Below are 14,121 nucleotides of genomic sequence, written 5' to 3' on the forward strand. Positions count from 1 at the left end.
TTTTAAATGTGGCAACTGGCCAATATTTGAGGGGAGGAGGGAGAGTGAGCTCAGTAATTGTATTTTGTCAAGTAACTTAATTGCTTAAGAAGAAAATATATTAAATTTATAAATGTACTTTTGTATGGGAATTTGCTCTTTTTTTAAAAAAAGCAACTTTAGAAAAAAACAACAAAAAACCTTTAGCCCTGGCTGGTTTGGTTCAGTGGACAGAGCATCGCCTGGGGACTGAAGGATCCGGGTTTGATTCCGGTCAAGGAAACATGCCTGGGTTGCGAGCTCCATCCCCGGTAGGGAGGGTGTAGGAGGCAGCCGATCAATGATTCTCTCATCATTTATGTTTCTCTCTCCCTCTCTGAAATATATATTTTTTAAAGTTTAAATACAAATCCCTTTAACCCGGTGGGCGTGGCTCAGTGGTTGAGCCTTGGCCTATGCACCAGGAAGGAGGTCCCGGTTTGATTCCTCCCTTGGGGCACCATGCTGAGGTTGTGGGCTCTGGGGCGTGCAGGAAGCAGTCAATCAATGATTCTTTCTCGTCATTGCTGTTTCTATCTCTCTCCCTCTCCCTTCCTCTCTGAAATCAATTAAAAAATAATAATAATTTTTTAAAAAAGACTTAAGGGCCCTTCAACAGGGCAACACGTGTTCGCGCAAAAGGAAGTGTGCTCTGCCCAAGGGGAACAAGAACCGACCTAGAAAAAGGTGGGATCGTCTTTCTCTTCTACTGTATCGCCTGCCACCCTCATTTTAAAAAAAAGAAATACACAAAATACTATTTAAAGGCATAAAACCAGCCACCAGGAGTGTCGTTTCCTTAGGTCTGCGCCAGAATGCCCCAGGCCCCCTTCCGTTCCGGTGGAGAACGGGAGCGCGGCCCTCGGGCCTCCTGGGAGGTGGGCCCTTAGGGGAGGCAGGATGAAGGGGTCCAGAAGGGCGTGGGGCGCAGGGAGGCGTCTGGGGCCCGAGGTCACCTGCGCTGCGGAAAGCGAGCTCGGCACCAGTTTCCCGAGCAGGGCCTCCAGTCCGGGTCTCACCTCGCTCTGCGGCCCGTCATTTATATGATGAGGACATGAGGGCCTGGACTATTATCCAGAAAAGCGCTTTTCCAAACTGTTCTGCAGCCTGCAAGGCTCGGGCCAAGCCCGCGCGTCCCCAGCTACCGCGCCGCCCGCGCTGCTGCAGAGGCCGGAAAAGGCCGCCCGCCAGGACTCGCGCCACCCCCACTGCCCGCCGGGAGATACCACGCGGCCGACCCCTCCGGAAGCCCGGAAAGGTATCGTCCACGGCCTCTGATTGGCCAGCGGGGATCGGGGCGGGGCTTCCGGAGCCTGGTTCCGCGCGCCAGAGCCCGCGCGCCGCATTGCGAGCCGGGCTAGGAGCGGGCGCCATGGTGAGGAGTGGTTGTGGTGTGCGAGCCCGGCGAAGGCCGCGGTTTGGGCCTGGGTTTAGGCCTGCGGGGCTTCCGGAGCCTGGTTCCGCGCGCCAGAGCCCGCGCGCCGCATTGCGAGCCGGGCTAGGAGCGGGCGCCATGGTGAGGAGTGCCGGCTCCCTTTCCAGGTGCTGCTGCACGTGCTGTTCGAGCACGCGGTCGGCTACACGCTGCTGGCGCTGAAGGAGGTGGAGCCTGCCGTGGGGGTGGGGCCGGGCAGACGCGGGGGTCGCACTGACGCCGACGCCCCGGCTCCCTTTCCAGGTGCTGCTGCACGTGCTGTTCGAGCACGCGGTCGGCTACACGCTGCTGGCGCTGAAGGAGGTGGAGGAGATCAGCCTGCTGCAGCCGCAGGTGCGTGGAAGCGGTGGGCTCGCGGGCCGCCACGACCCCAGCATGCACCGCGCGCTCCCACGTGGCCGACCGCACGCGTTGGGGTATGCGCTGAGCTGGGAAGCTCCTTTGCAGAGGGTCCTTGTCTTCCTTAGTGATTAGAATCGCCTTAGGATCATTTAGAATCCTCCCACCCTGTACCGCCGGAGCAGAACCGGGATTTAGGGCCCATGATAGGTTCATTCCCTTAGGCCTTCAGTCAGGTCTTCTGAGAACCGCCAGGGCTGAGAACCGCCGCTTTACTGCGCCCTACAGGCTAGAGCGAAGGAAGGAAGACACTTACCCTTTCTCCCCTCCCTCCATCCCCCCAGGTGGAGGAGTGCGTGCTCAATCTGGGCAAGTTCCACAACATCGTCCGTCTCGTGGCCTTTTCTCCCTTTGCCTCGTCCCAGGTTGCCTTGGAAAATGTCAATGCCGTGTCTGAAGGTGAGTAAGCTACCTCCAGGTATTTCAGGAAGATACGCCGATATGTAGGTCCTGCGATTGTCTAGTTCCTTTTCCTAGGGAGCTTGTGATAGTATTTGCCTTTCCTCGTCTAGTTTGTTCTAAATCTGAAATGTTTTGGGTAGTATTTGGTGTGTACACGATGTAATTTAGAGTAGTCTTAGCAGAGCTCAGTATCTGGGGGGTATGGTAGGCTAAATGTTGTATTTAAAGCACATAGTCCAGCGTGCAGTCTTAGACCTTTTGGTCCCAGGAAGCAGGCTGGGAACTAATTATTTTCATGGTGCTCCAGGGTATGTCTTAAGCTTTCAGTTATGCATTTCACATTTGTACTGTTGAACCTGAGTGCTTCTCCTCCCGTGGTTAATGCAGGCTTTGCAGTGATGACTTGAATCTGTCAATCCCCTGAGTGCAATCATTGATGTCTCTATGTCTCTGAGCAAAGCCGAAAGGGGAGGGATATAGGCACACCATCCCAGCATGCTCTGCTGGACCAGTGGTCTGTCAATCAACAGTTGAAGTGACAGGATCCCTTTTGTGATTTAAACATTCTTCAGTCTGTTAGTGGGAGCTCTGTTTTTTGCCCTGAGGTATTGTTCATGAGGATCTCCGCCTGTTCTTGGAAAACGTACCTGCCAACCAAAAAGAAGAAAGTACTCCTGGGGGTTGGGGACCCCAAGATTGGTGCTGCTATACAAGAGGAGTTAGGGTACAACTGCCAGACTGGAGGTGTGATAGCTGAGATTCTTCGAGGTGAGACCATCTGTTGACATTTATGCCATTCTTGACCTAATTGAGGAGGGTTCTGGAAACATTGGGGTGCCTAGGGTTGCTTCTGGATAGCTGTCCTGCTTGGCTGTTGCCTGTGGGTGCAGGAGCTAGCTGAGAGCCTTTCCTTGCTCATAGTCTTACCCTCCTCCAGGAGTTCGTCTGCACTTCCACAACCTGGTGAAGGGCCTGACTGATGTGTCTGCTTGTAAAGCCCAGCTGGGATTGGGACACAGCTATTCTCGGGCCAAAGTTAAGTTTAATGTGAACCGGGTGGACAATATGATTATACAGTCCATTAGCCTCCTGGACCAGCTGGATAAGGACATCAATACCTTCTCCATGCGTGTCAGGTAAGGGGAAGGATGGCCTAGCTCATTTTGGATCCTGAGATGAGGACTGGCTCCTGTGGGCAGAATAATGTGGGGTGGGGCTGGGCCTCCTGGTGCTTACCACAGGCTGTGTTCTTACACTGACTGTACAGAAATAGGAGGCAGAGTAAACTTACCCCATATACACCTCAGCTCAGGCTCTTTGCCTGGTCTGTATTGTGAATGGGGAGACATTGAGTCAAGGAGGTTTGGGATCTGACTAGTTTTCACTTCCTCTGGGCAAAGAGTAGCTGTGGCTATAGCTTTATTTGAGACATGGCAGCTCAGCCAGGGAGTGATTGTGGCTCTTTGCAGGGAGTGGTATGGGTATCACTTTCCTGAGCTGGTGAAGATAATCAATGACAATGCTACATACTGCCGAGTCGCTCAGTTCATTGGAAACCGAAAGGAGCTGAATGAAGAAAAGTTGGAGGAGCTGGAGGAGCTAACAATGGATGGGGCCAAGGCTAAGGCTATTCTGGACGCCTCACGGTCCTCCATGGGTCAGTACAGAGCCTGGCAGCCAAAGTAAGGTATGGGACTATGAATATCTGGCCCTTACATTCCTACTTGGTGTCTTTCAGGCATGGACATATCAGCCATTGACTTGATAAACATTGAAAGCTTCTCCAGTCGTGTGGTGTCTTTGTCAGAGTACCGCCAGAGTCTGCACACTTACCTGCGATCCAAGATGAGCCAAGTGGCCCCCAGCCTGTCAGCCTTAATTGGGGAAGCGGTGAGTCATGGGAAACAAAAATGGGGGGATAAGGAATGTTACGGTGTATATATCCATACTGCTGTGTTTCTTGACCCACCATGTTTTCCCCATGCACTTGATGGGAAGAGGTAAGGCAGGATTATGCAGCTGGTCAGTTGGCAAACCCAGCTTCTGTGACTAATTCCTTAAATCCTTCTCCAGGTAGGCGCACGTCTCATTGCTCATGCTGGCAGCCTCACCAACCTGGCCAAGTATCCAGCATCCACAGTGCAGATCCTTGGGGCTGAAAAGGCCCTGTTCAGGTACCAGTGAGGGCACCTGCCCGCACTCAGGTGCCACTTCTGGTGTCCACTACTTGTTTGGGGAATCACAGTGATGGCTAACCAGGGCATCCTGACCTATACAGGCCTCTGCTATGGGGGTGATGGCCTGTCCTGGTGTCTGAGTGATTCCCAGGGCCCGGCAAAGGGACCAAGTTTCCAGGTCAGCGACATTGGATGCCTTCTCTCTGCCTTGGGAGCTGTGGGTTGGCATGAGGTGGGATAGACCCACCCCAGCCTAAGGCTCACTCCGGAGTTTGAGGGAAAGGGGAGGGGAAGAGCTGCCTTGGCTAATAGGGTTGAAATTTCTGATCTTAACTCTCCACTGAATATTCTTCTCCCAGAGCCCTGAAGACAAGGGGTAACACCCCAAAATATGGACTCATTTTCCACTCCACCTTCATTGGCCGAGCAGCTGCCAAGAACAAAGGCCGCATCTCCCGATACCTGGCAAACAAATGCAGTATTGCCTCGCGAATTGATTGCTTCTCTGGTATGGGTGAGGGAGTGGCATTTGTGAGAAGGGGCTGGGAGTGAGTGGGGAACTGAATACCTTAGCTTCTACAATGATGGTAACATTTTTCGTCAACAGCAGTTCACCTAGTGAGTGTTGATACTTTGGGTCTGAGTGAAGCTAAGGGTAGAGGAAATACTGGGGATGAGGAGCTTGTCCCTTTAGGAGCTGACAGGCTTTGTTTACCCACACACACACACATCCAGAGGTACCCACAAGTGTATTTGGGGAGAAGCTTCGAGAACAAGTGGAGGAGCGGCTATCCTTCTATGAGACTGGCGTGATTCCACGAAAGAATCTGGAGGTCATGAAGGAGGCAATGGTACAGGTCAGTTTGGGCTTTGCTGGGTGGGGCTTTGCATAGCTACCTGTTGGAGGTGATGAACTGTCTTAGCCTGACCTTGTAGAGTGGAGGCAAAAAAACTGATTTAATGAGCCTGATCCAATGAAGCCAGGAGGGAAACCTGTCAGGCCAGAGGTCTTCAGAGCCTTTCAGCACTTTTCTTTGGCCAGGCAGAGGAAGCGGCTGCTGAGATTACTAGAAAGCTGGAGAAACAGGAGAAGAAACGCTTGAAGAAGGAAAAGAAACGGCTGGCTGCGATTGCCCTTGCATCTCCAGAAAACAGCAGCAGTACACCAGAGGAGTGTGAGGTCAGTAGGCAGATCCTGAGTGAAAATTCTGGGTTGTAGGATTTTCAACAGTAGAACAAAGGATGTGACCTCAAAGTCATAGTCTTGAGTCCAGGCCTTTGGACTGAAACCAGGACTTGAAACCTCTAAAACTGCCTCTTGATTCTATAGGAAGGAGATAGGTGCTGAGAGAACTTGTTCAAGAGCCCAGAGAGCTGGTTGTAGCACACTGGTTCCCTGGGCAAGTGTGTTCTGTCCTCGGCTGCCTGCCAGGAGTCCTCAACTGGGGGTAGTGTGAATTCCTGCTGTTTGTTCTTGATTCTCGGCTGTGTGTCTTCCCTGGGATTTTCATAGCGCCCAGTTTGTCAAACAGTATTTCAGGGTCCCCTCTGGAACTAGGCATGATGGTTTTATTGTGACCAACATGATGGGGTTTTCTCTTATGGGCTTAAGTAATTACATCTCTCCCCACCTTTAAGTGGGAGTCACCTTTGGGGCGGTTTCCAGAATTCTACCCATATAAAAACCATCCCCAGAAACATTGGACAACTTTACAGCATTTCCACCAGTTTTTCTGCCCTACTTAATTGCTGGAACTCTAATGGGGTGGGGGCTGGGAGTGTTGATACAGTGAGTGACAGTTTCATGCCCATTTCCCCCTTTAGGAGACAAATGAAAAACCCAAAAAGAAGAAAAAGCAAAAGCTCCAGGAGACTCCTCAGGAGAATGGAACAGAAGACCCACCCGTTTCTTTACCCAAACCCAAGAAAAGGAAATCTTTTTCCAAGGAGGAGTTTGTTAATAATGATCTTGAGACAGCTAACAATGGAAATCTTCCCAAGAGGAAGAAATCTTTAACCAAACAGGAACCAGTTAGTGAACCTGAAGAGGCAACAAACAGGAGTGTTCCCAAGAAAAAGAGGAAACTCTCTTTGAAGGAGGAGCCTCTCAGCAGTGGACCTGAAGAGGCTGTTAGTAACAAGAGCTCCAAGAAAAAGAAAAAGCTCCAAAAGCTAGCCCAGGAAGATTAGAATGGACAGTACCCTGGTGGGGTATAACCACCAAGTTACCTACCCCCTATGTCCCAATAAAAGAAAATTCACAAGAGTTGATTTATAATTTTATGTTTTATTGGACACCTTTATATGGATGTGCTTGGGGCAGGGCATCAATGACAGCCTCAGTGAAGTCTCGGCAGGTGGCATAGCCACCCATGTCAGGAGTTCGAACCTGTGGGGGAGAATCGTCATCACCCCTGTGACCTGGGCCCATCCCTACCCTCCCCCCATTATAGTTTTCCCTAAGGAAGCCAGCCCCAGGACAACCTAGGCTCTGCCCAGGTGATTATGGTTTAAGGGCTCTTCTCTGGTCCACTGCACTGAAGGGAGATGTGGGTGGTATGGTCCTCGTGAGGTTGAAGGGAATAAAGGGGCTCTAGCCCCCATAGGGGTGCAGGTGGCCGATGACGGACTGGATGAAGTCGGTTGTGGTGCTGTAGCCGCCCATGTCTCGTGTCCGCACCTACAGCCACCACCGGCGATAGCCGTGGGAAAGAAGAGAAGAGAGCCCATGAAGGAGGGTAGGGCACTGATGAAATGGGAGTCCAAGATGGGATAACAGCCAGAAAGAAGATGCAGCAGATGCAGGAAGGTTGCTAGGTTTGAAGAACATGGACTTGTCCACTCAGGTCTTCTGAGGGCCAAAGTCACTACTAGAGCGATCAACTGCAATGTGGACAGAATGGATGGGAAGCTGAGCAGGAGGGAAGATAGGAAATGTAGAGTGGAGACAGGATGAGATGCCTTGGAGACAAGTAGAAGGAAGGAAATGGCAGGGGGATGCAAAGGAGGATGGGCTTCCAGGGTGGAGAAGGTGACTGACACCCTTGCCTCATCCTGCCTGCTACCTCCCTCGGCTCCTCCATCCCCATGCTCCCTCCCTAGATAGCTGCAAATTCAGCATTAAGATGCCCAATAAGCCGGGCCAAAGTGGCTCAGTTGATTGACCATTGTCCTGTGCACCAAAAGGTTGCCGGTTTGAGTCCCAATCAGGGCACATACCTGGGTTGCAGATTTGATCCCCAGTTGGGGCACGTAAGGAGGGCAATCGATCTTTCTCAGCATGTCCTCGGGTGAGGATTAAAAAATAAAAGATGTCCATAAAAGAGCCAATGGATGGAGCATGAAAGGGAATAGCAGATGGGAACTAAAAGGCAAAAGAGATCTAGAGCAGCGGTCACCAACCTTTCGGACCTCACGGACCACCAGTGGTCCGCAGATACCGGTTGGTGACCACTGATCTAAAAGATGAAACAGCCAAGAGGAGAGAGGTGAAGAGCAGCCCTGAGAGGGATGGGCAAGATCAGAGAGCAGATGGTCTGGGGACCTATAGGGAAAGGAGACCCCAATTCAGGTTACCCAGAGAGTAGTTCTGAGGCCTTGAACCCCACAGCCTTTCTAAACTCACCTTGCCAACTTTGATCACCTTCTTCACTGCATCTGCAATCATGTTGGAGTGATATTCCAGACTGTCAATGTAGAGAGGAAGAAATTGAGATTTCCCCCTTTATCAGGCCCTAATTTCCCCACCGGTGCTCCCTTCTCAACACCTGGCCTCCTCCAGCCCACCACAACCTACTTGAGGTGTCGCAGCATGTTGGAAGCTGACAGAAGCATGGCTGTGGGGTTGGCTATATTTCTGCCCACTGCCTGGGCAAATGGGTGCCGGGCACCCTGTGAAAAGAAGGGCAGGCCAGAGTTACTGGGAGCAGACATTATGCAGAAACTAAGATCAAGGAAAAGAGAGGTTAGGCCAGGTACAGAGAGGAGGCATGGCATGAAACTATCAGGCGGAACCTGAGGTCAGAAGAAGGGCACACAGAACTAGAGGAGGTGACCTCACTCACCATCTCAAAGACTGCATACTCTGCACTGTAGCTCTCACCAGGTACCACACCAGCTCCCCCAACCAGGCCAGCAGCCAGATTGTCAATAATGTTCCCATAGAGATTGGGCATCACCAGCACATCAAACTGGTAAGGATTCTGCACCAGCTGGCAGGGAGAAATATGGGCATGGAGAAGAGAAGTAAATTCCACTCCCTGCTCTCCCTCAGCACTGAGGGAGTGCACACACAAGGAGGGCCTTACCTGCATGCAACAGTTGTCTATGATCATTGTATCAAACTTGATTTTGGGGTACAGTTCAGCAATTTCCTCACAGCACTGCAGAAACAACCCATCCCCAAGTTTCCTGTCCATGGGCCAAAGGGAATAGATTCAGCAAGAGAGTGCAGGGGACTACCTTCCCAGGAACCTACCCCACGCAAAGCCATGTCCCTCACATGATGTTGGCCTTGTGGACAGCCGTGACCTTGTTCCGCCCCTTTTTAGTGGCATAGTCAAAAGCGAATTTTGCAATCCGTTGAGATTTGGTTCGCGTGATAATCTTCAAGCACTCAATCACACCCTTTGCACTCTGGGTAGGAAGAGAGAAATAGCTGAGTGATACTGGAAAGAAAGGAAGGAGGAGCTATGCCTCTCTCCCACCTTCACCTCTGCCCTCCCCAATTTCTAGGACTTCACCTCATGTTCCAGAGAGCTGTACTCCCCTTCTGTCTGCTCTCGAATGATCACCAGATCTAGATTGTTGTGTCGAGTCTTGTACCCAGAAAGTGACTTCACATGGACTACATTGGCAAACAAGTCCAATTTACGCCTGGGGGTGGGACAGAGCCATCAACACTGTGCCTGGTGCCCCAGAATCCCTCTGACCCATTGCTCCCACCACTTACCTCAGTCGCATATCATAGGAGGCTAGATCCCCTTTATATTCCATCGGGGTGTGGATCTTTCCTGCACAAACAAAGTTGCAGGAGTGGGGAAATGTCAGGCACAAGCCAAACCAAAGGAAACTCAGTGTCCAATCCCCTCAGTGACAGAATGCAACCCAGACTCCCAGCTCCCACTCCCAATCAGTGACCCTTAAACTTCTCTGGAGGGATGGGGCAAAGGAGAATAATGAAGTTAAAACCAGAAACATTCTAACAGTTTTATTTTTAGTCACATGTAAAGGGTGTCCCAAAATTCACGCAAGAAATAATTTTGATAGAAAACACAGGTTTATAATTAAAAACTCTAAATTTTGTATTGATTCATAAAGTATACAGTATAGGGTTATGTATGGAATAGCATATCGGGTAAATGGCCTCCACGGCTTTGCTGGCACATACGCACTCTTTTGTTATTGCCTGAGCAGCCGCATTTTCGAAGAATGGTCCGATGATGCCTCCAGCCCAAAATCCGCACCAAACAGTGACACGTTGTGGATGCATTTGTTTCTCAACAATCACTCGTGGATTTTCTGAACCGAAAATTCGACAATCTTGTCGATTAACCAAGCCATCAAGATGAAAATGAGCCTCAACGAAATTCAGCCACATTTATGCAAAAACGGTCATGGAAAATTTCAACAAAAGAGTGCATATGTGCCAGCAAAGCCGTGGAGGCCACTTACCCGGTATGCTATTCCATACATAACCCTATACCAGTGATGGCGAACCTATGACACGCGTGTCAGAGGTGACACGCGAACTCATTTTTTTGGTTGATTTTTGTTAAATGGCTTTTAAATATATAAAATAAATATCAAAAATAGAAGTCTTTGTTTTACTATGGTTGCAATTATCAAAAAATTTCTATATGTGACACGGCACCAGAGTTAAGTTAGGGTTTTTCAAAATGCTGACATGCCGAGCTCAAAAGATTCGTCATCACTGCCCTATACTGTATACTTTATGAATCAATAAAACATTTACAATTTTTACTTATAAACCTGTGTTTTCTATCAAAATTACTTCTTGCGTGAATTTTGGGACACCCTTTATGTTGAAACCTCAAAGTGACCTAAAAGGAAAACAGAAGATTTTTTTCATGTTATCAAAGAGCCTGGGTTTAATATGTTGAAAAACAAAGCTAAGGGGTCTATGACCTTTCTGTGTCTACCTAGTTCACATTTCTCCACCAACAATTATTGAGTATAGAGTATGTGTAAGGAAGGTACTAGGTTTAGCAACCAAAAACACAACACATACCTTCTGTCCCCAAGGAGCAAACAATATAGTGAGGAAGATAGATAATATAAAGGACATGGTTTTTAAAAACCATGGGAGAAGCCCTAGATGGTTTGGCTCAGTGGATAGAGCGCTGGCCTGCAAACTGAAGGGTCACAGGTTTGATTCCACTTAAGGGCACATGCCTGGTTTGCAGGCTCAATCCCCAGTAGGGGGCGTGCAGGAGGCAGCTGAACAATAATTCTCTCTCCATCTTTGATGTTTCTATCTCTCTCTCCCTCTCCCTTCCTCTCTTAAATCAATGTTTAAAAATGTGTATTTTTAAATAAATAAATAAATAACCATGGGGCCCTAGCCAGTTTGGCTCAGCGGATAGAGTGTCGGCTTGCGGTTGGAAGGGTCCCAGTTCAATTCTGGCCAAGGGCACATGCCCAGGTTGCGGGCTCGATCCCTAGTAGGGGGCATGCAGGAGGCAGCCGATCAATAATTCTCTCTCATCACTGATGTTTCTCCCTCTCCCTTTCTCTCTGAAATCAATAAAGAAATATTAAAAAAAAAAAAATATATATATATATATATATATGCATGCATATATACATATATATATATATATATATATATATATGAAAGGATTTTAACGACATACATAGAAACACAAAGAAATTCCCTGTGGTAATATCAGGAAACATCACAGAACGACTGGCACTTCAGCCAGACCTTAGGTAAAGTGAGTGTAGTAGATTGAACAGTAACCCCCAACATGATATGTCTATACCTCAACCTATAAATGTGACCTTATTTAAATAACAGTGTTAGAAAAAAAAAAGAAAAGAAAGAGTGTTTGCAGATATAATTAAGGATCTTGAGATGAAATCAACTTGGATTACGGTGGGCCCAAAATCCAATGACAAGCCCTTATACAAAAAAAGGAGTAGAAATAGATACACAGACACAGAGAGGAAAAAGCCAGAAGACAGAGGCAGAGATTGGAGTGATGCATCTACAAGCCAAGGAACACCAGGAGCTGCCAGGTGCCACCAGGGGCTGGAAGAGCCAAGGAGAGTTCTCCCCTAAGCCTTCAGAGAGAGCCCTGCCAAGACCTTAACTCTGGAATTCTGACCTCCAGAACTGTGAAAGAATAAAATTTCTGTTATTTTAAGCCACCAGTTGCATGATAATTGGTTATGACAGTCCTAGGAGACCAAGACAGTGAGTGAGGAGGACTCTGACAGGTAGCATCAGAACATCCTGGGCAGAAGGAACAGCATAAATCAAGGTAGTTCATATATTTGGAAACTAACACAGCCTAGTCCACAGCACAGAACAAGTCCTGTGGAAATGAAGGCAGAAAAGCTGAGAGTCACTGTACAAAGAACTTACTGTCCTAGGCTAAGGCTGGGCCTGGCAAAGTCATGCTGGTCCTTCCAAGAGAAGAGATGCAGAAAATGGACTGCAGGGACAGAACTGGAAACCGAAAAATCTAATGAGGAGATTCAAGGAGGGACGCAGAGGGAAGGCAGAAAAGCGGTGGCCAGAGCAGCATTCTATAAACACAATTAACAAGACGTGACGACCCGTGGTGTAGCCCCATGGCAGACTCCGAGTTCCTGCGGAGACAGCTCCCATGCTCTCTCAGCTCCTGTGTTCCGGCTGGAAGGAACCAACGGTCACGAACCGCTGGGAGCTCAGGGAGAGTTCGTGCAGCCATATGTGTAGAGGGAAGCTTGATGAATATTTGTTCATTTGGTTTCAAATGACACATAGGCGAGAGGGCACACGTACCAATGAGGGCCACCTTGTTCTCCTTCATGGAGCTCAGAACTTGCTCCAGCTTCTCCTCCGACGCCATATTCTGCACCTCGCTCAGGTAATGCTCCTGAAACTCCACTGGGACGCTGGCAGCCTTCCGAGACAGACCCCAAGCATGACAGGGTCAGGATCAACTAAGTTCTTTCCAAGCCGCCCCCGCACCCCCACCCCACCGTCCCTGCCGCCGATTCCCCAGACAACTCGCCTTGAACACCTCCTTGACCGCGTGCATCAGCTCGGGCCCCACGCCGTCTCCGGGCACCATGTCAACAGGAAAGCGCCCTCCACCTTCACGTCCTGGCCTGCGACCGGGGCCGTCAGAGATGGTGCGAAGGGTAGGGGCAGGAGTCTGGGAGAGGGGAGGGCTGGGGAGCCGGGGAGGGGGCGGGACGGGGCGAGGCCCGAGCGGGCCTTGCGCTTACCTGGCTCCGCGAGACGGAGTGCGAAACGGCCGAGGTACCCAGGCCCCTCCATGCCCCGGAGGTGGGGGCGGCGACCAGCGCCTGCGAAGAGACACAGCCTGTGAGGTCGGCCTGGACCCCCGCCCGGAACACTACGGGGAGCCGGGTAAAAGCCCGCCGACCCCCGCCCGCCCGGCCCGGCCTGGCCCGCTCCCCGCCTCACTCGGGTCAGCCAGCGGACACTGCTGAGAGCCGCCATGTTCATCGCAGGAAGTCGCGAGGGAAGTGACGCCGGAAGCCCGAGCGGCTCGGCACCCTGACTTCCGGTCAGGCCCAGGACCCCGGGGGTGCGCTCTTCCTCCCGCCGGCGCCCCGCACGCTTCTCTTTCCCTTCCGTTCCCTTCTACTCCCCCTCCCCGGGGGACGGACGGCGCACGCAGCCGCTTGGTGTATTGCCTTTTTCCCAGCCACTATATTTAACTTATATTGACATTTCACCCTAACATGGAAGGATAATATCAGACTGTTTGTTTAGCAAAGGAAGACTGAATTGAGTCCCGAGGTGCGACCCCTGCGGCTGTCAGCGGGTGAAGGGGCTGGTGAAGGGCACTGACTGGCTCAGGCGGAGGACGTGGCTGTTCGGTAGGAAGTTAGACAGGCGCGGCTGGGGTGAGGCCTGCCGCGGGGGCCGTGAAGGAGAACAGGCGGCCGTCACTGGTATGTGGCCCCCTGAGCAGGGGTCGGGCCAACATGGCCTGTGGGCCCCTCTCTAGGGCGGCCCAGCAGACCGCCTGCAGGCAGGTTCGGAGCCAGCGGTTCTTTGCGCAAGCCCGGAGGAAAATGACGGGACCTCAATGCCAGTGTGACCTTTCTAGGGCCCGGGGCTAATTATAATAGAATTTGCATTGGACTTTGACCCCGCCCCCTGTGGGCTTTCCTGTAGACCAAGCGGTTCTCAACCTGTGGGTCGCGAGCCCTTTGGGGGTCAAACGACCCTTTCACAGGGGTCGCCTAAGACCATCAGAAAACACACATAGAATTACATATTGTTTTTGTGATTAATCACTATGCTTTAATTATGTTCAATTTGTAACCATGAAAATACATCCTGCATATCAGATATTTACATTACGATTCATAACAGTAGCAAAATTACAGTTATGAAGTAGCAACGAAAATAATTTTATGGTTGGAGGTCACCACAACATGAGGAACTGTATTAAAGGGTCGCGGCATTAGGAAGGTTGAGAA

General features: G+C 50.5%; 2 protein-coding genes, 1 long non-coding RNA gene and 5 other non-coding genes across 9 annotated transcripts in view; 6 read left to right on the forward strand and 2 right to left on the reverse strand.

Annotated features, from left to right (window-relative positions):
* The window catches only part of LOC106698413, a 52,873-nt gene extending 51,671 nt beyond the window's left edge, over positions 1-1,202 (reverse strand). For both annotated transcript variants that reach the window (XR_002831111.1, XR_002831112.1), the window contains exon 1: positions 1,038-1,202. This is a non-coding gene — a long non-coding RNA (uncharacterized LOC106698413). The remainder of the gene's footprint in view (positions 1-1,037) is intronic.
* Positions 1,203-1,377: 175 nt separating this feature from the next.
* NOP56 (NOP56 ribonucleoprotein) lies at positions 1,378-6,702 on the forward strand. The gene is given in 13 exon segments (XM_023760288.1): positions 1,378-1,393; positions 1,697-1,786; positions 2,137-2,251; positions 2,860-2,894; positions 2,896-3,022; positions 3,192-3,390; positions 3,724-3,911; positions 3,993-4,144; positions 4,328-4,428; positions 4,791-4,939; positions 5,167-5,288; positions 5,474-5,611; positions 6,256-6,702. Coding segments are annotated over 13 exon segments (1,785 nt in total). The 5' UTR covers positions 1,378-1,390; the 3' UTR covers positions 6,622-6,702.
* LOC111827519 lies at positions 2,645-2,712 on the forward strand. The gene has a single exon (XR_002831129.1). It is a non-coding gene; the product is annotated as a small nucleolar RNA SNORD110 (small nucleolar RNA).
* Positions 3,474-3,605, forward strand: LOC111827514. The gene has a single exon (XR_002831126.1). It is a non-coding gene; the product is annotated as a small nucleolar RNA SNORA51 (small nucleolar RNA).
* LOC111827518 lies at positions 4,492-4,577 on the forward strand. Its single transcript, XR_002831128.1, has one exon. It is a non-coding gene; the product is annotated as a small nucleolar RNA SNORD86 (small nucleolar RNA).
* On the forward strand, positions 5,008-5,078 carry LOC111827512. The gene has a single exon (XR_002831123.1). It is a non-coding gene; the product is annotated as a small nucleolar RNA SNORD56 (small nucleolar RNA).
* Positions 5,333-5,404, forward strand: LOC111827523. The gene has a single exon (XR_002831132.1). It is a non-coding gene; the product is annotated as a small nucleolar RNA SNORD57 (small nucleolar RNA).
* On the reverse strand, positions 6,699-13,209 carry IDH3B (isocitrate dehydrogenase 3 (NAD(+)) beta). Its single transcript, XM_006096379.3, is given in 13 exon segments — positions 6,699-7,111; positions 8,057-8,117; positions 8,228-8,322; positions 8,496-8,642; positions 8,739-8,841; positions 8,933-9,066; positions 9,174-9,306; positions 9,383-9,443; positions 12,443-12,563; positions 12,675-12,748; positions 12,751-12,766; positions 12,886-12,972; positions 13,094-13,209. Coding segments are annotated over 13 exon segments (1,161 nt in total). The 5' UTR covers positions 13,136-13,209; the 3' UTR covers positions 6,699-7,024.
* Positions 13,210-14,121: the final 912 nt, after the last annotated feature.

The sequence above is a fragment of the Myotis lucifugus genome, unplaced genomic scaffold, assembly GCF_000147115.1.
Source record: "Myotis lucifugus unplaced genomic scaffold, Myoluc2.0 scaffold_178, whole genome shotgun sequence".
Taxonomy (NCBI): Eukaryota; Metazoa; Chordata; class Mammalia; order Chiroptera; family Vespertilionidae; genus Myotis; species Myotis lucifugus.